General features: G+C 38.8%; 2 protein-coding genes across 2 annotated transcripts; one reads left to right on the top strand and one right to left on the bottom strand.

Moving 5' to 3' along the window:
- The first annotated feature begins 157 nt into the window (after positions 1-157).
- LOC145768396 (cilia- and flagella-associated protein 61-like) lies at positions 158-18,676 on the top strand. The gene is made up of 22 exons (XM_082579879.1): positions 158-284; positions 3,098-3,250; positions 4,360-4,481; positions 4,824-5,008; positions 5,761-5,891; positions 6,297-6,431; positions 6,791-6,998; positions 7,417-7,661; positions 8,271-8,371; positions 8,986-9,181; positions 9,438-9,566; positions 9,687-9,833; positions 10,134-10,254; positions 10,910-11,061; positions 12,332-12,545; positions 13,397-13,500; positions 14,145-14,342; positions 15,105-15,375; positions 15,658-15,925; positions 16,752-16,938; positions 17,498-17,875; positions 18,352-18,676. The coding sequence occupies exons 1-22, from the start codon at positions 249-251 to the stop codon at positions 18,583-18,585; spliced, it is 3,915 nt and encodes a 1,304-aa protein (XP_082436005.1). The 5' UTR covers positions 158-248; the 3' UTR covers positions 18,586-18,676.
- Positions 18,645-20,480, bottom strand: LOC145768397 (NAD-dependent protein deacylase-like). Its single transcript, XM_082579880.1, has one exon. It carries the CDS (start codon positions 20,381-20,383, stop codon positions 19,478-19,480), a length of 906 nt encoding a protein of 301 aa, XP_082436006.1. The 5' UTR covers positions 20,384-20,480; the 3' UTR covers positions 18,645-19,477.
- Between the last annotated feature and the right edge of the window lie 532 nt (positions 20,481-21,012).

Raw genomic sequence — 21,012 nt, 5'->3', positions numbered from 1 at the left:
TATATATACAAACTTTTTAACATCAAGTATTATCCACTTAGGAGCTAATTAATGGGGTTTATTTATTGACAAATATTTATATATACAGAACAGAGATGGACAATTAGCTGTAATAATTACTAAATTTTTTCTTGATCAATGTTGTGACATATCTAATCTTTTTTTGATTTGCAGCAGCTAGTAAACAAATATGTTTGGTTACCTAAAATGTTTAATTAAAAAATAGCAATAATCCTGAGCACTAAACGATGACGACTATTGGATCATCACAAGGCCCGACTGAGGTTAGATGGTGTGACTTTTAAAATGTATAAACTGTGGCTATATTTACACTATTATAGTGCACTATATAGTATCTACACTATATAATATAGCCTTTATATAGTACACTCTAAATGTACGTAGTGTGAATATAGCCTCAATAGCGTTGCCAGATAAAGAATTCTACCCTAATTTGAGAAACGTTTAAAGCTGTTGAAAACAAATACTTGTATTTTTGGACAAATTTTTTAGTCCTGGGCAAAGATCAAAACTCTAACCTTATTCCTAACTCTAACCCTTACCTTAACTTCCTAACTTTAATCCTAACTCACCTGATTGTAACCATGGCAACAAATGCCACTTCAAAAATTATAAGGTTTTGTTTATGGTGCATCTGAGCAAAAGCTCTATGTTTGTTGTAGAAACTTAAAATCTACATCTACACTATTGCTAAGAGGATAACTCGCCTGTCTCAATAGCTCAGTTGATCGACTTGTTTTTCTGAAGAAACCGAAACATCTGAAAGTAAACATGAATAAAATTGTAGTACAGTAGAACTCGGTTAATCCGGATCTTCGGCAAATCCGAATGAAACTGGAAGTGCAAATGAGTCAGGCTTGATGGAACCGTCATCGGTTAATCCGGATCTTTGCCTAATCCGGATGGAACCGCCGGTCAAATCGAATCCGGATTAACCGAGTTCTACTGTATATGCATAAATTTGTGAAACACAGCACCAAGGGTAACTTTTTATTTAGCGATGCTTGGTGGATGAAGTAATTTATACAAACAACATTGTAACAAGACTTCAAAAACAAGTTGAAGTTTTTAACTTTGCACCTTGGTGAACGTGTTTGAAACTCAGATCATCTACAAACATACAAAAGCGTAATTATTAAGCTTTCAAAAAGACTTTCTTGGTTAGATGAAGATTCTTGCAATTAATCAAGTTTTACTATTAATTTCACCTTATCCGGATTATTAGTACAGTATTGGAAATTTGTTTGACTTATTAGGTTTAATTTTAAGCATGTTTGGCATCTGTTGGCACAGTTCAAAGTCAAAACAAAGTCCCTTCGCAGAGCATGCTTTTCTCAATAATTAGTAAATTGAATGCCATATATTTAAGTTTGTGTTTAAAGCAGGAGTGTGCAACGTACGGCCCGCGGGCCAAATGTGGCCCGCGAAGAAAAATTGTGCGGCCCGCGAAGATGTGGCAATTTTGAATTGTGTGCGGCCGCGAAACGTGTTTATAATTTAGTTTAGTCTGGTACGAGCGAACAATTCATTATAGAGTGGATTATTGTACATTTCGCACCTTCTGTTAACTATTTTAGAAATCTCCCACCAGCCACCGCTAATCCGATTGTATTTAATTATTTGGAACGTCAGTAGATCAGAGGCACAGAATTGCACAGGAAACAGCTCAAACTATGAAACCGTATTCTGACGGTAATTTTGTGAAGCAGTGTCTTATCGATGTCGCAGAAGAAATGTGCTCTAAAATGAAGAGTGCGTTTGAGAAAATGGTGGACGATAGCGAGGCGTAGGCTATCGATGATCTTGCTTGTGATATTAGTGACACTCTCACTCTCAATAAGGATAAGGTGAAGAACTTTGTTTCATGGAGCTTTGCGATCGATGAAAGTAGGCTACGGACCAGAAGGACACAGCACAGTTGGCCATATTTGAAAAGGAGTGGACAAAGACTTGAACGAAACGGAAGAGCTTCTGTCATTACAGTCAATGAAGGGTACGACAGCTTACTGGTGCTGACATTTTTACTGAATTGATGCTTTTGACAACTTCGAACTGGACTTGTCCAGCTTATGCGGAATCGCAACTGATGGTGCTCGATCCATGTCCGGAACTGGCATTGGATTCATAGGTCTCTTGAAGTCTACCTTGAGGAAGAGAAAAATCGATGATGACATAGCAATTTTTCATTGTATCATTCACCAGCAAAACCTGTGCGCAAAATCCTTGAAGTTCAAACACGTCTTAAGTCCGGTTGTCAAGGCAGTAATTTCATTCGAGCACGAGGGCTCAACCATCGTCAGTTTCAAAAGTTTCTGGATAATCTCAACACGACACATAAAGATCTACTTTACTTTTCCGAGGTGCGTTGGTTAAGCAAGGGCTGCATGTTGCAACGATTTTACGAACTGCGGAAAGAAGTCGTAAATTTTTTGATTTTACCGAAAACATCTCAACCAAGATGACTTTCCACATTTGAAAAAAACATGACTTCAAAAATGGCTCTTTTTGGCTAAACGTATTTGTGCGAACAGATTTTTTCTAAAATGGGCGTCATAAAATATCCCCATCGATCCGTTCTGACAGGCGAACACCTGGAAAATGGACTTCGAATTGCGAGCACTTCCATTAAAGTAAATTTGGAAAAAGTCGTCCGGAAAAGAAACCAGCTGCAAATTTCTCACTAAACTCGTAGTCGGTGTGACAATAAATTTGAATAACAGTTTTCTTTAGAAATTTATGTGTCTTAACTTATTATTTCTGCAAGGAGATCACCTCTAATAATGCCATAAGATTAACATGAATAACAAAAAAACTACTTTTTTGTGCCTGCAACTACTAGAAAACATATGTTACATAAACGTGTGGCCCGCGGTTTCACCCAGATATTTATATATGGCCCTCCTGTAATAAAGGTTGCACACCCCTGGTTTAAAGCATAAAACAATACCATTTCATTCACAGTGTTGACTGTAGATTTTACGATCTGGTAATGAGATTGTTTATAAATAATTAAAATACAGTTTTTTTGAATGCTTTTAATCTTGTTTGGATTTGGTTTGATATTTTTTATTTTTAGGTGATTAACGCCCGGAGAACTGAATCGATCGATGCTCCAGCAATACATGATTTAATTGCCCACCGTACGCTAAGCCAATTTGGAAAAGTGAATATTGTACAATTGATTGAGAAGTCAAACCTTTCTGTCACATTAAACAATGAAGAAAATGAAGTACGTTTAACATTAAAACTTAGATATGTCATAACGTCACATTATCATGATATCTGCAGATAAATTTCTGTAGATATGAAACGTTGATTAGAATACTTGTGCATTCGGTTTGTGGAAGCATTTAAGACAAAAATTCATAAATTTATTCAGACCAATGATATAAATAATGGAGTTTCATATAACCCTGACCTACACAGAAGCATGTTGTTCTCAGCACCTTAAAAAGCAGACAGCATCTCCACAGCCATGTAAAGGTTCAGCCAAGTAGATTATTATCCTAAATTTATTCTTATCTGAGACTAGAGGGGTAAACAAGAATAAGATTGAATATTATTATTAAAACATAATTGGTATGGAGAGTTTATTAATCCCATGCCTACCAATTAGAGGCAGACACAGTGACGACTCAGCCATCAAGTCAGATGCTTTTCAAATTAAATTTAAAACTTTACAATTAACTAAACTTTGTTTTAAAATGTAGGGGGTGACTCGACTAAATATTATTCTCCTTACTACGCTTTGATTATTCATATTGTCATGGGGCTTGTATGGTCCTTTCAAAGCTCAAAGTGGTGGTCGACCTCACTAAAAAAACTCTGATACAGGGTATAGGGTGTAGTGTGAAAGATAAAATTTGTATGATGAAATGAATCGTTTTTGTAGCTTTGTACTGAAACGTTTTTTGTTTGTATTTTATCTTTCAGATGGAATTTTGTTTTTGTTTTGTTTTATTATCTTTATCCTGCATTGCGGGAAAGCGGACTTGAGCGCTATGCATCGGTGTACGCCTTCCGACGTACACCTGACCCACGCTGCAGCCGACTGCAATGTCTGTTTCCGGTTGTCTACTCTACTTATGACTTAAATTTGGTACGACCCATTACTCGAAATCGATCACTGGGTAGAGGCAATTATCGTAAAGTTTCTTGCCCAGAGAAACAACAGCAAGTGCGGGTGGCTGGAGTCGAACATGCAGGCTATCGACTGCGAGCTCAACGTGCTAACCACTCGGCCACTATTTATGCATTATTACAGTTGCACAGTTGTATTAACCGTTGCACAGTATTTTTTTTTTCTTTGTCATTGCTGTCTACTTTGCGTGTTTTTAGGTGTTGGGATTTGCTGGATTTTTAGATCACCCCCATGTTGAAGTTTGTGATCAGGACAACTGGGAATCATGGATGACAGCCATGAAATATGATCTGTCCGATTTCACCACACCACTTAACAGGTTGGTTTCAGGCAATACCTGTGTACTCTTCACTCAGATATGTGCTAATTTTGGTTAGAATTGTTTGTTACCAATACATCTGCTTAGATATTTAGTGGGTTTCCCCACGTGTGACGTTGTAACAAGTAACATACAGAAGTTTGACAGGTTTATAAAAACCATTAAGGATCAAACTTTAACATGCATACATGGTAAGAACATGCAGTACTGAAAAATTGTCATGGTCATCGCTTCTCGTAATTTTTGAAATGGAATTATGATGTGCACTGAAGCATGATATGACGTACGTTTTTAATGAATCATTTTATTTATCACTCTTACTCCTTACGTTTACTTGCTCAGTCTTTTCTTGCACTACTTTGTGGCAAAGGACGACTACACTATTGGATGCGCCAGTGAAATAGTGCGAACCGTCTTCAACGCTGTTCCTGAACTTCGGTTTATTCTGCTCACTGTGCGGTCCGACGCTGAACTAGAACCGGCACTCGCAGAAATATTTTCCCCAGTAGAGCGAAAATCGGCAGGTGGTAAGTCCTTTAGTGTAGAAGTAACGTAACGGCAACGCTGTCTGTTTGGTATAATATCGTTTATCTTGTTTCATTTTCCCAAATTTAAAATGCTTACACACGGTTGTCATCAATATTTGGATTGACATTACTATATTCATTATTTTAACTACATGACAATAGTGCAATAAAGTTAACCTGATTGCAAATGTTTCTTCCATGTCATGTTTTTAAGCATGCATTCCATTTAAGTATGATTTACATCAATTGCAGTTACTTGTCCTTACCTTACAGGCGGTTTCACCTTATTTGAGATCATCAGAAGGTCCTTATTCAAATAGAATACGCCCTGCTTGGCGTTGAGCACCTGTTTGTAGTAGCCTATTAATAGTATCAAGAAATGAAATATATTCATTCCTTCGCACTTTCATCATTTGATTTTTGTGCTGTTTGCTTTCAGCTTAACTGAAGATGATCTAGCTTCTAGCTCATCGAAATCGATTTTTAGCTATATTATGATTGAACTGACTCGTGTGAAAATAAATTCCTTTGCCTATTAATATTATTTATTGTTTAAGTATAATTCACTGCAATGTCAGTGCAATACGAAAAGAATCATCTTTTATTTTGTAGCATTGTGATCAAATTAACGGCTTACCGCCTACATTATCCACAGAAAAAAAGACATAGTTAGATAAAATTACTTTAATAATTGAAATTACTTCATCGAGAAGGAGCTCTGTCGGAACTAATTTGAATTTTTAAAACTGTAGGGAGTCCCTTCACGCTACACGTATGCCAGCGTCACAGCCACGTACCGATCCTCCACATCAGGAAGGCTGTAGTGGAAGACCATGATGACTTGACTCCAATCTTCAAGCGGCTTAACAACAACTTAACAGAAGTAATTCACTTAGAGAAGTTATAGTAATAATAATGCTTGTTTTTATACAGCGCTGTATCCATCGCAGAATGCGTTGCTCCTCAGCGCTTTATAAAGCAGACAGTCCCAATACTGTCAATGCAGCGGTATAGAGGCGCAACTGAGTACTTTATCACCCGAATCCATTCCATTGCTCAGTGCCAAGCAAGAGTTAGGTTCAGTACCATTTTTAAAAAGTCTTTGGTATGACCCGAAAGGGTATCGAACCCATGACTACCGATACAGAGGCGGGCGCACTAACTACTCAGTCAAAAGCCACCGAGTGGTATTTGACACCAGTAACATTTTGTTGTGGTTACATGTGTTGCAAACAACCGTTCAAACTAACGAGCTTCCACTATTTAGAAAACAACTTTGTTTTTGTAGAAGTATGGAAACTACTTTCTGGCAGAAATGATTGAAGCTCAAGATGCCAATAACAAAGCTATGGTTGCTGAAGTCGGTGGAAAAGCAATTGGCTTTATGAGTGTCTGTTCACATGTCAACATAGATCTTTTACAAGTATTTCTATAGGCTGTTATGGATTCTGTCATTTTTTTATTAACTATTTTCCTACACTGACTAAATTACTTTTTCTCTTTGCCTTACCTATTAGGCTATATGCATTATGCATTATTGCAAAAATAATTTCCTTCAATCGCAGCGATCTTAAAATAATCAAGAAACTCCAGCACAAAAAACGTTGGCAGTAACATACACAGGTAAGGCAAAGAAGAATTATTTTTGTTCTAAAAATAGAACACCAACATAGCCTATCATTTGTCACTAAAAGCAGTAAAATTTTCATCATAAAACTGTATGTAGTTGGTATTCTTACCATCAAGCATTTTCAGCATCCTCCTAATTCTCTTTTCTTCCAGACTAGCTTCGAGTTGGATCCATTTCATGGCTTGTGCAAACCGCATCCTAATGATCTTTTGGAGGAAGAGAAACCGGAGATACCTGAACCTGTAGCTCCTCCTCAAGAGCGAACGTCTTTGGCATCCACCTCGGCATCATTTACCGAACAGTCCATCGAAATGTCACAACAAACGGAAGCGGAACAAGCCGAGCAGCTCTTGCAAGGCAGTGAGCTTTTGATTCCTTTGCTTCTTGTAGTTTGGTCACATTCATAGTGACTCAAGTGGCTTATTCAGTGTCTTTGAAATATCTGTCGACTGTTTGATTATACAAAAATTATCTGTTTGCTGATTATAGTGATTTTCATTTCAAATGACGTTTCGAAAAGTCTTAAATACCTTTTTTGTTGTCGTATCTAAGCTTATGGTTTGTAGATGAAATTTTTGATTATTTGAACACGAAACAAGAAAGACAGGACACTAAAGGCATGCCTGAAGGAGGTCAAGAAGATTTGCTCCCATTTGTCTTCCCGTCTGCATAATCTAAATCTTTAATCACCAAGCCTAAGCCTGGACACAACAAAAAAATAAGGTTTTGTATCAGCTCTTCCCGTTATCAACATCATTTACCGCCTTTTTATACACAGCATCTCAAGAACATGTCCAGGATCAAGCCACAGATGGTCCAGATCGGGCTGTTACCCCTACTGCATCACAGATCTCGGGCGAAAGCGGTTCTGTTGCCTTCGTGCCCAAGCTCAGTGAAGCTCATATGATGAGGAGCTACAGCGTGTCACCAGGGTTGGAAGAGCCTAATGACCCTTTGGGTGATGAAGACGTGTTTTTATGTGACTCCCAGCCATCGTACCAGGAGTCAGCCAGAAAGTTTATGGTGGGTTTCATTGTTTTGTAAAGTAAGCGGTATTCAGGTTTGCTCTGTTTTTTTGTTTTTTTCCCTTGACCTTACAATGACTTAATATGTTACTGAATTACTATAAAACAGTGCAAAACGAGAAGCAGATATAATTAATCGCTAGTTTTGTCGATTTTACTTGATGTTTCCTAGCTTGTTCAGAAAAATGATTTTATTTTGCCAGTAATACTTTCGCAATAATGGTTTCAAAAAGATTTCAACTTAGGCACAACCTACATTAGTTTAATGTAGTTTTTTCCGTCTCCGGTTTTGTCGTGAAAAAAAAAACTGTATGTGATACACGTCGCTATATCATTATCTTGTGTTATATTTAACTCAATATAGTGTTGTTCTACGAAATGCTTTTGAGTAATTGAAAAGCGTATGGTTAGGAGCTAGGTTAGTAGCATACTGTAATAGGTTAGTAGCCCATAAATATTCCCTATAAAATTACATGGTACCCATTTGGTTTGTATCATTTTAAAACATACTGATGCTATAAATGCAAAAGCTATTCTTATTTTAAGTTGTTGGAAATATATTTTATACGTTCAATGCACGTTCTGCAATGTTGTATTTACCTTCCAGCCAACGTACTTTGGAGAGTCGAACGTGTTTTCAATTCAGCTCTTTTGCATCAACGAGCAATACGAGATGAGATCAATTGATTTCTTGCCGGAAATATTCAAGTAATGCTTCTAATGATAACAGTGATATAACCAAGACATGTTTACATTTTCATCTAAAAACCTCTGAAGACGGATTCACTTAAAGACGGATTCACTTAAACATCGTCTTCAAGGTTTCTTATTCAAACAGAACCTTTTTGGATAGAAACATATGAAATAAAATTCTATTTGACAAAAATCGTTTCATGTTACTGTACTTTATATTGTGGAAGCATAAAACTAAGAATAAAGCAAAAGACACGTCTCGTGTTCTTGTAATATGTCTAACCTGCGACTTTACGCAGCCGCCAGTATATGTTATGTATTATTATACTATAAAGCACTATCTGCAGTTATTAATAACATATTAATAATTACTTAATTATTGATTGATTGATCTACGAAGTAGATATATTCTTAATACTTTAGTGATTGATTGAAACTTTGTCCTCTGACTGGGAAAGCTTCTTTGAGAGCTTAATCCTGGCAGTTTCGCATACTTGTAGAGGCTTTGAACTACTGATGCAGACCCGATCACCGAGATTGACAAAGTGAAGTTTCCGATTGTTTAAGTGATATTGTTATTATGTCATATCGCTAGACTCTTCTACAATGCTCTCGTTCTACGTTTACAGGTTATTTCCTGACAAAGACATGGTTGCCCTGACAACACCTCACATGGTTCCAGAATTTCCACTAATCCAGCAGTTTGTTCGAGTCACTCCAAGACCAACCGCCAATGTCCCTCATGAACTATACGTGTTCCACCGACACGGTCTGATATCATCAAAGTTCAAAATTCGCCCAGCTTGCACTGTGGACTATCCCCAGGTGAAAGATTAAACTGCGATGTCAAACCTTTAGGTCTAAAAGCGCTGGGTCTACATCAGAATATTGACCTAAAAGATGTAATGTTTTATTTCTTTCAGAAGTCCTTTGAATAGCTTACACCTCTATGACTAGTTCTTGAAGAATTTTTCTGATCCAGTAATCCAAATTTTGTTCAATGTTATCTTTCACTTTGTGACAAGAAATTTGGTTAAAAAACAAAACCTTTTTGAAAAAAAAAACAATCTTTGCATTTTAGGTCGAAAAATTGGTGGAAAACATCGAACAGAAAGACGTTCTCCTTAAGGACCTTCAGCTTTTTAACTCGGCTCGTAGAGATGATGATGGGACGACCATCCAGGCTTTTGTGGCCGATTGCCTCGACCAGGTAGAAGACAAGTTAATTCTCGCACTAGACAAGTGCTATTCAATGCAAGCCAACATTGATATGCTAGATAATAAAATGTTATTTTTGCATCACTTAACGTATTATTTCATCTCTTGGCAGGTTGTGGGAATTTGTATCATCAGAAGAGAAGAAGAAATCGAGTACATCAGATCTCATTACAATGTTGAGGACTTCATTTATTTTAACCACCATCGCAGAGACGAACATGCCCACTTGCACCACTTCGTTCTCAACCCAATCTTCCAGGTGATTCTAGATCTTTATCCAGATGGGATGAATCAGTTTGCCTAATGGAATGGTTTGCTCCCGCTGCAATCATTGTCATTTCCTTTTCAGCGCCACAATTAAAAAGAAACCTTTATCATTTATCTATTCATCGGTTGCAAGATACTTTTTGTATTTCCCACAACTCATTGTTTATTCTTTTTATTTTCAACAAGAACAGTTGGTCTATATTGGTATTAAATATTTTTTTTTACAAATTAAACGCAATGGTCGACAAACTGATTCCGGAAGAGTGGCACATGACCTTGTTTCATTGTTTAGCATCATGCAAAGCATTTTATGAAAGAGGTTCTTAGACAAGGCAAGAAGTCCTGTATCTATTATCCAATCTATACCGATCAGACAGAACAAGGTATCACCAAGCAACACTCCTTGATCACAGGTTGGGATACTTTGTACCAATTTGAACTTATTTTGCTGTAAAACTTGCAAGACAAGGTTCAAAGCTCATACCATACTACTACACTATTAGGTTGCGTTGTATAGCAGGCCTATGTAGTATGTACTCGTACTGTATAAGACCCATTTACAGTCTCTTAGGCCTACATGTTATTACAACACACGCAAAATACAGTAGGCTACAATCGATTATTATAACATTATGAAGCCTGAAGCCATGGCCAGCAAGCAATTGCGCTTCTCTGAGAATGGAACCTTGAAATTAAGTTATCAGCTTTGATGGTTTTTTAGAAAGAGGGATCTTCCTGGTACCAGGCTGATTACTCACTATAGAACACTTGCGTTTCGCTAACCATACCGGTGTAGCCTCCATGCTAGCCATCAAGACTTTTCCAAAAATAAATGTTTCTCGGCAGTCTAGTGTTGCAAGAATTGGCTTATCGCTGTCAATTCTTGCTACACTCGACTGTCAAGAAGCGTAAGGTTTAATGATCATGGGTTTTTCAGTAGTTCGGCTCCCGCTCCACAGATATGTCGTAAAAAGTCGCTATTTTACTCTGAAAACTAACGTTTTTTGTAATAAATTGTTTTCATTGTCCCGCTGCTGATCAACTTCATATAAATAAAAATTGTTTTAGGTCTCAACTTCATGGTCCCTGTGCGGGCTCGTCAGCAAATTGAATACCCTGTGGATGAGCTTGGTGTAAACGCGCCTTCGCAACGCGTCATTGGCCATGCGGAACCGTACGCACTCAACCACATCAACAGAAAACTTACTCTCGAACCAAAAGTAAGCAGCATATTCCGTACAAAATGGAATTTTGAGAAATAAAGAGGTCGCATTGATTGATTGAATAAATTTTTTTTGGACTGAGAAAGCTTCTTTGATAGTAATCCTGGCAGTTTCGCATACTTGTAGAGACTTTGAATCACTGATGCAGGCCCGATCACCGAGATTGGCAAAGTGAAGTTTCCCACTTGTTTTTGAAGTGTTGTCTGTGAATTATTTCATTTACTAAGTGCCGCTGAATGAAGATCACTCTTTGGAATGCGTTGCTCAAGCGCACACCCTGCTCATTGTACCACGATCGTATAAAACTTAGTGACGTCATGGGTTAAACATATATTTTTTGTTTACACGAAACACATAAAAACACTTAAAAACACTTAAAAACTTTTGAACGGTGTCAACTAATCGTTGTGTTCTCATCAAGAATAGCCTGATAATGATATAACATTTGCAATAAAAAAACAACATTTAGAGGTTCAATTTGACAATGCACCAACTACTAACGATAAGAAAAAGCTGAAAAATTCGGTCGAAAAGCTGATTGTTGTTGATGTCCGTTTATTTATCGATTGCTTATGTCGCAATTTTGCGCTTTTATCATCACTTATGAAAATGAAAATAAGTTTTAGCTATGAATTTTTGAAAGTTTATGCGATGTGGTATTTTTTTTTCGGGATAAAATCCGCTGAATTACGGTATTTAAAATTTATTGTGTCTTTACGCAGCCTAACTTTATCTGGATCGCCCAATATATAAAAAGGGTGATCCTCCTAATTCCACCAGTTATCGACCAATATCGCTGCTGTCTCCTTTTAGTATAATATTTGAAAAACATCTGCACACTAGAATATACACTTATCTAGAAAAATTTAACCTTTTGAGTGCTCAATAATTTGGATTTTTGATTGATGATTGTGAACTGTAGGTATGTATTATTATTACTATTTAATTATGCTCGTGCTGTTTATTCCTCCAGCTATAACCTAAAATTGAAAATGCTTGACGTAACGTAATAAGCCTGATGTCAGGCTGCATCTTGACCGGTAAACCGCAAGGCTGTTCGGCGCTGCCAGACCTTTCTACTGATGTATTATTATTTTTGTGTATACGTATTTTTTCCGACTCCTATTTGAAAGGCAAATAAACAATCATTTCTCTCTGTCCCTCTCTAACGCTTTATAAAATTGTCTTTTTCTCGACTACGGGTTTCTTTCTGATTGTGTCTCTTTGCTGTTGTTCATCTCCAAGCAAAACATTTTCCTCGTCTCAGGTTACGATCAACGCTCGAATAGTGGTGGTGGGGGCGTCTGATGTTGGAATCGCTTTCCTTGAGAACATTTGCTTTTGTCCGCATTTGCGTTTCAACAACCTCACCTTGGTATCGAAACGTGGACTCCCTGACACGCTGAGTTCCACTGCAAACTCCTACACCCCCGATGACTTGGCTAGGATGTCCCTTCGCTCGTGGGTAAACATTGTCCAAGGTAAAAAAGCTGATTTTATAGCATTAAGTTGAAGCAGTTTACCATCTTTTTTGTTATTTTTTCGTATGACCATTGACTATAACATGGTAGCTGTGTTTGTTTAAATTACACCAGGTCAAGATTTCAAAATATGGACCCACTTCTTGTAGTGCTGCATCTCTTCTTGTAGCCTTAGTGTTCAATTTTTTCAAAATCAGCTTTATCAAAATCTTAAAAAAATGCTCCGCTTGCACAACATTGTCTTTAAAATAGCTTTGCAGCTTTCTTGACAGATCGTAATATCTGGACATTCTCGCTGGATGTTATTTAGTAGAAAAATCAAAATCCAATTTTAATTCTGATCAGTTGCAGGTTATAGCAGCCTAATGTTAGTAGTGGTGGTCCTCTTTGGAGGAAATATGGACATTTCTTGTTTTACGATGGTTAGCCTCACATTTATAGTTTTTTCATTTTTGCTTTGATTCGATTGTCTCGGTCGAGAACGTTGCGTTTGTTTTCAAATAGCAGCGAGGATCCCTTGGAAGTTTTGGGTGTTTTCATTCAAAATTACCATGTTTTAGTTTCGGCCGTGCAGGATCAAGACTGAAAATTCTGATTTTGGTTTAAGTTGTTACTGAAGAAAAGACAGCCCAGAGAGAGGAACTGACCACTTAGCTCTCATAAGCGCATAAGACATATAATGAGAACTCTACCTTCTCGTCCCCGATGTTTAGATTCATGTAGGCTATGGGACTATGTTTACCTAGATTTAAGCACTTAAGCAGTTCTGCAGGCATAAAAAAGTTAATACAACATCTACAAGCATTGAATCAATGTAGCCTAACATGTCTGATTTTTTGGCTGGGTTACAGGGAACATGGCAGCCATCGATAGACCTCGAAAGCAAGTTGTGATGGAAGATGGCACCAGAGTGAACTATGATCACGTGATACTTTGCACTGGACAGCAGTTCCAGGTAACATTTCAAGTTTCTTGAAATATAAACGCAGATTTGACAAGCATTTTACACGTTTTTAAGCTAAACAGCCTACTATTGTCAAGTACATTTAACCCTATCTAACCTTGATTCCCGAGACTCTCGAAAAGCAATGGTCTGACCATGTACCCAAATGACGGGCAACAGATGGGCAAAGTGGGCGATATGAACTAGGGGAACCTAAGAAAAGATGGGCGGATAATGATGAAAAAATATTTATAGTTTATCAATGGATGGGAACAGCAAAATGTAGGCTTTTTGTAGAATGCTTTAAGAGCATGCGAATCCCATTTGCGAGCAGCTGCATATGGCAGGTTGATTGTGATGATCTGTCTGGTGCTGAGCGCGCTGTTAAAAAAAAAAACTTTTCTGCTCAATAAACAGGCAATAAGTATCCATTGACTGCATATTTGCTTCTCACAAAATTTCCTTTTGCCCTTCGAAAATTTGGTTTCCAGGACGGCACTGCAATAAGGCGTTTAGTTCATGTCAGACGACAGTTTTTTTTAGACCTCATGTGTTTACCTCAACTTTACCCGACCTCAACTTTAGCTCACTTGTTTTTTTTTGTATCTATAACAGACAATAGACGTAATGATGAAAAGTCCGTTGTCAATCTTTAGATTCCAGCATTGAGTGGAGCTGACGTCGAAGACGACGCAACGAACCATGACCTACCCAAGGGCATCACCATACGGCCTTACGATTTAAATCTTCCTGTCCCCGAAAACGTTTTGGCGCTCAATGATAATACGGATCAACAAAGATTTATGCGTTGGGCCACAAAAATATCTGGAAAGCTGCAAGGGACTGGAGAAAATGTAAGATGACCTTTTACCTAAACTTTGTTACAACCTTTGTGCGCTTGAGCTACGCATTTCAAGACCGCAGCTCTCCATTCAGCGGCAACTAGTGAATGGAATAATTGCCCAGCAACAACACTTCAACAATCGGAAAATTTCACTCTGCCAATCTCGGTAATCGGCCCTGCGTCAAATGCCTCTACAAGTATGCGAAACTACCAGAAATAACTTATCAAGGCTTTGTTAGTCCGAGGATAAAGATTCAAAACCAACCAACCTTTGTAAGGCGAGTTTAGTCAAGAGACTGCACAGAAGCAGCAGTTTAGCTTCCATTTCCATGCTTAACTGCAGTGCTTCACCATGCATTCAGACGATAAATAATATTGCCTTCAATACTACACTGGTCACAATGTTCAGTGTTGCCGGAGTCACCAGATTATCAAAGGCACCGGTATGGCGTTAAGGAGTTAGTTATGAGACCGAGTAGTGAGAGCGCCTGATCGACTCTCGAAAGGACGTCGGCTCGATGCCGCTTTGGAGCACACGGTTTGGCAAGGCACATAATGACATGCCAAAATATTTAGGAGCAACTGACTTGGTGACAACTTGACCATTTGCTGCTTGCTGTAGTCTGTTGTGTTGCACTTGTAATCGTAATGTACCGTGTGTGGTCGCAATGGACACAAAATAATAAAGATTATTATAGTTAATATTGTTTTAGACTAGATTGTGCCTCAAATGGATACATTTCTGTTAGTTACTTTTGAAACTTTTTCGTAGCTTCCTTTCATTGTCGTGTATGGGCGTCCAATAAACGCGTTCGCGGCAATCGAGGACCTTCTTTCCTGCGGAATACCGGGATCTCGACTGACCTTAGTGCGGCCACCGGCAGAATATTCATCGTTGTCTGTGTGCAACGACGGTTGCAATGGAGATCCTTTTAACGAGCCTACAGTGACAGACGCCGTGGCAGCTGCTCTTGCTGAAGCTAACGTCCGCGTCCTGGAAGACCATGCACTTGCGCAATGGGAAATTGAAGAAACGCTTACAGGTAATTGCTGTATTTTTAATGAATTGTTTAAGGTGTGCTTGCCGCGACTCTTAAGTCTAGATTCTAGAGTCTGGTGGCTCCGCGTGGTTGCTGAATGCGATGTCAACGCTGTCTGGAGACAAGCGGTGTGAAACATCAGGGTTGTCACAAGGTTACTATACTAAGATTTTGGTGACTGATAATTAGGAATAAATAGCTATATCGCTAATAGTTGTATGGATAATGGATATCCATACAGCTGGTGAAGCAAAATCAATCATTGTTTTAATATTTTAATCTCAGGTGGAAAAATTACTTCCTTGTCCTTCACTACCCCCAGAAAACCATTAGTGGGTCTTCCTTGTGCTGGCTTGGTATCTTTGCACCCCCGCAGAATTGATCATCGGACATTTTTGGCTTGCAATGACTCCTGCTTGGTCTTCGACGGCCGCTTAGCGATTGATGCCAACTTTAAAACCAACGACCCTTACGTCCGTGCAGCCGGGCCACTGACCAAGTATACCAGGCGGTATTATGCCGACGGCTTTGACTACAGGCACGAGAACTACAGGTAGGAGAGTTGCTTGTCTCAAGATTTTTTTTTCGGTTTATTGAAGCAAGTTTGCTTTTGTTTGTTAAAGGTTTTCAGAAAATATGCTTACCGATCGAAAGTACGTTTTCGGTATTGCGGACTAGGCTACTCTGCATTTAAACCATATAGGAATAGGCTACTCAACCTATTTTCGTGTAGTGACAGGATTTGATTAATGCCTTGACGTTTACTCCACCGCAGCTGTCCGAAGGGTGATAAAAAAAGGTGCACATCGGTTTTAGGGCTAGCAAAGTTGGTTCGAACGAAGAAAGTTGATTTTTATTTTCAAAATTATTTATAGTACCCGTCGGCAATTATTCAGCGTTTAGGATTTAGAATAGGTTTACTTCTGCCAGGTTTATGTGGTATCTTGGTTATGGACTAGTGGCCTTGGGTCATTGGGTGTGCCTCCACCATGATAGCTCAATTGTTTAAGCGCCAGACTTTGTGCACAAACCACAATCAGCGCTGGTTCGACTCTCTAGGTGTGCACTTGAGTAACACATTTTAAGAACAGCTCTCCATCAGCGGTACCTAATGCATGGATTAGTTCATAAACAACATTTCAGCAATCGGAAACTTCACTCTGCCAATCTCGGTAACTAGGCTTACGTCAGTGATTCAACACCTTTCCAAGTGTGCGGAATTGCCAGACACAACCTTTCACAGGCTTCCTCAGTCCGAGGATTAAGGTTCAAACCGGAAGCAAACCTTTGGTGAAGTTCATCCTATGGGCTTTATGCACAAAGTAAGCAACTATCATCACCAATGATTTATTGTGCTACAACGTTAAATCTTGTTTCAGCTCACGTGAGATTGGCTTCCGGCTGGCGATGAACATTCTCCCATTGTTTGATCCAACACTAGATGGTAGTGATGATTTGGCTGGAAGTCCTGCAACTCCAGCCCCCAGTATGAAGCCTGATACCCCCGCCGCGATCATGGCTGAAAACCCCCAAGACAAACTCCTGCCTGTCTATATCGAGCCCAAAGTAGGTTGCGTCATTTTGTTGATGCTGTTACCTATTTACTTGCAATTTGCTTTCTATCATGTTTTCACACTAAGGAAGACTCGTTTAAAGTAGGCTAACTTACTGGACGTCAGTTTGGTGTAAGCCACTAGTAGTTCCACGGTGGTAGGATGGCGTAGAAAATAAAGCGTTCGCTTTCCAACCATGCTAATCTGATTCGACTGCGACCTTGTTGAAAAACACACCGCTCACCTCTACCCAGGGTGTAATAAATTGGCTGGGCGTAGTTGCTGAAGAAAAGGCGGCTAAGAGAAAGGGACTGGCCACCCTGCTCTCGTTAGTGCCATAGTGTTCTGTGAGTGTCAATGCCAAGCAGTTTTTATGCTTATACAATAATGCCGGTAAAGACTGTTCACATAGCGTAGGGCGCCCTTGCGAGGGGTCAAAGCTGTCATTTTGACATAAAGCTATGTGGATTGACGTTAACTGCCACAGTGTGAATGGAGAATGTAAGAATTGCGTCATAATTAAACAGTTTCAGGGGATAAATTTGTTTTGATAATTTGTAATTATTTAACAGATCACCTTCAGCACTGTACCTGGAGGTTTTGTCTACTTGCACATGCGCAGGCCTGGTGAACGCCCTACTTTCGCGGTGCAGTTGAGTGAAGGAGCTCACGGGAGAGAATTCATCACTGGGACACCTGCGAAAGGGAACTACTTCCGCTTGCACATCAACCAGTACAGGCGTGTGGAAACCATCACTTGCCTGGTGAAACCAGATGTGATAGATCTTCCCTTCAAGAACATTATACGACTGTACGGGATGCATGAGAGATACCTAAACAACCTGGAAGACAGATACGATGAAGGACTGATCAGTGATTTGTTCAGCTACTTCCGCGAACCTTGGGTGATGGCTATCTTCCATGACCGATTCCGTGATTTCAGACAAGAGGTAAGCTTGTCGCATAATGTATGTGATTGTCAATAGCAGCTTTCAAGTTGGCGTTGAATTCTTCCTTGATTGAAAATCTTTATCCTCGGACTGGGAAAGCTTGTTGCAGAGCTTAATCAGGACTGCCAGTTCCGCATACTTGTAGAGGCTTTAAATCACTGATGCAGGCCCGGTCACTGAGATTGAGAGAGTGAAGTTTCCGATTGTTGAAGTCTTGTTGCCGGGGAATTATTCTATCCATTAGATGCCGCTGAATGGAGAGCAGTCCTTAACGTGCGTTGCTCAAGCGGACACCCCGAGAATCGAACCAGCGTCACTTGATATTGAAGCTTCTTCGTTCCAGAAGTCACGCGAATCAATATCAAAAGAGACTGATTTTGTGACTGGATTTGCTTTAAACTAGCTAATCATGTTTTGAATTGGGGTTTAACTTTTAGGTAACACTTATTCACTGTCGCTTCAATTTTCTCTTTTAGATCCGAGATTTGCTCTGTTCTGCGCTTCCTGGAGCTAGTAATGTGCCATCAGTGGATGCTTACGTGCGCCAACTGGCGGAAGACGACCTAACCCTTAGTGCTCAGCAAAGAGAAGCTGTGATGCATCACTACAATGCAACTGGTCAGCGACGAGCCATTGAAACTCGACTGCTCAGCTACATCAGTTACAACTATTACCACCTTCCGATGTATGCCAAGCCTGGCATGGTTTAATACACCACACGCTTTTTATCGACTTATTTTCAGTTTTATTAGAGCTAAATTAGTTTTTACTGTGAGATGAAATAAATAACTTTTGCCAATTGCTGTGAATGTCAAATTTATCGAAATAGGATTTTCTCGTCTATAATTACCCAACAACTACGTTGTTCAACTGCACATGGAGTGAAAATGCAGACGTGCATCGTTTTAACTTCCAGATGGTTGAAGTAGGCATTCGTAGTGCCATCTTTCAATGCGTAATGAGCTAAAACCCCGAATTGGAGTTGATAGGGTAAACAATTCTAGTCGTTTTTAATACTTTTTCAAAACTCGTGAAGATTCTCGCAAACTTTTACAAGGGGTCTAACTAAGAAGGAGGATATCAGTAAAAATGATTATGACAATAGAAATAACTCTATTATTTAGCAACAATAAAACACTAAAATTTGCACATTATGGCACGGAAGTTAAAATAAGAAAACAGCAGCGAAATGATATAACTCCTATTAAAACGTACTGTACAAGGTCACTACGGCAGAGTTGGTAAACTTATGTTAATGTTTTGAAACGATAATTAATAGGCTGTAATGTTCACGTCTTGATTTTGACAACAATTAATTGAAAACTTTTGCTACCACTTAAACAAACAATTTTACGTACCCTACATAAGCAATTGTACAACACAAAAAATGATGAAACAAACTAGATATAATATATATATACATAGAATAAAGTAAAAAGCATTTGAGTCACAGAAATCAAGAACTTGATTAGGGGATTGCCCCTAGAACATCACTGAACTTTTGCATAGCGCTAACCCTATGTATAGATATTAGATATGCCTATAAAATTTTAGAATGAGTTCAAAGTGTTACCAAAAAACTGTCATGTTGAAATATAGTCTTCAGTCTTCTGAAAGGGCTTGAGGGATAAACTTTCCTGCTGGACCACAGAAGTGATATTTAAAGTTCATTGTGGCTGGAGTATCTTCTAAATTAAACTCAGCGACAGTGACACCACGAGCTGCCACCTGAGGAGCAAACATGGCTGCAGGATAGACTACAGATGATGTTCCCACAACGAGACATAAATCACATTTCTCAATTTCATTATCCGCAGCTTGTAACACCTTAACATCTAAACTCTCACCAAACCATACGACATGTGGCCGCAATAAACCACCGCATTTGGTGCAAGTGGGAAGATCTTTAATGGGAATTTTTGCTTCTCCACTTCCAGGATCAGGTGCTCCTTTTCCTCTCAAGGCCTCGCAGATTGGGCTGTCTCTATTCACTTTTATTTCTCCACAGGATGTGCACCTAGTTTTAAACAAATTGCCGTGCAGTTCCAACAGATTTAGGGACCCAGCCTTCGCATGCAGTTCATCAATGTTTTGTGTCACTACCACAACCTTTTTTCCCTTTTTCTCCAATCTCTGTTCAAACTCGGCAATTGCAATGTGAGCAGCATTAGGAGATTTAGAATTCATCACTTCTCTTCTGTAATGATAAAACTCCCATACTAATGATGGATTATCTTTAAATGCTTCAGGAGTGGCCAATTCTTGTGCAACGTATTGACGCCATAATCCTCCAGCTCCTCGAAAAGTTGGAACACCACTTTCAGCACTCACACCAGCACCAGATAAAATCAAAACATGAGTTGATTTTTTCACCTCTTCACGAAATGTTGCCATGTTCGAACTTGGCCTAATTTGGCGACTTTGTTCTGTGGACTCCATTTTAGACAAGAAAACTAATTGGATGGGTTTAGATTTCAATAAAGTTCTATTCAAAGCAGAAATAAACATACCTAACACAGATAAAACAATAATATTGTAAGTTCTTCAAGTTTTTTTTCTTCAAATTTTTTTATACTTTTTACATTTCTGCATAGAGTATTTTAATATTTCTTTTATTTGTTTACCAGCGGCACCTAGTGAATGTAATAATTTCCCAGCAACAACATTTTTAACAATTGGAAAACTTTATTCTTCCAATCTCGGTAACCGGCCCTGCGTCAAAAGCCTCTACAAGTATGCGAAACTACCAGGAATAACCTATTAAGGCTTTGTCAGTCCGGGGATAAAGCTTTAAAAACCAACCGTGTTTTCATAGCACAATTTTCTAATGCAAGAGCTTACAACAGCAAAACCAAGCATTTTTAAACAAAAACAGCAGCTAAGCAAAATGCAAACAAAGGTGCATCTGTTTACATGATTGGTTGGTTTTGAATCTTTATCCTTGGACTGACAAAGACTTGATAGGTTAATCCTGGTAGTTTCGCATACTTGTATAGGATTTTGACTTTTGTGCCAATGCACACTTTGGTGGTTTACAAAATTGTCCCTTAGTCTAATTTCAGACTCAAATTTTTTGAATACAATGTTTAACTGTATGTTTTTGGGGCAAAGGTTTCAAAATTGAGATCAAAAACACC

Source organism: Aplidium turbinatum, chromosome 4 (genome assembly GCF_918807975.1).
Source record: "Aplidium turbinatum chromosome 4, kaAplTurb1.1, whole genome shotgun sequence".
NCBI lineage: Eukaryota > Metazoa > Chordata > Ascidiacea > Aplousobranchia > Polyclinidae > Aplidium > Aplidium turbinatum.
Note: the sequence above shows the minus strand (reverse complement) of the source record. Positions and strands in the feature narration are given on the sequence as shown.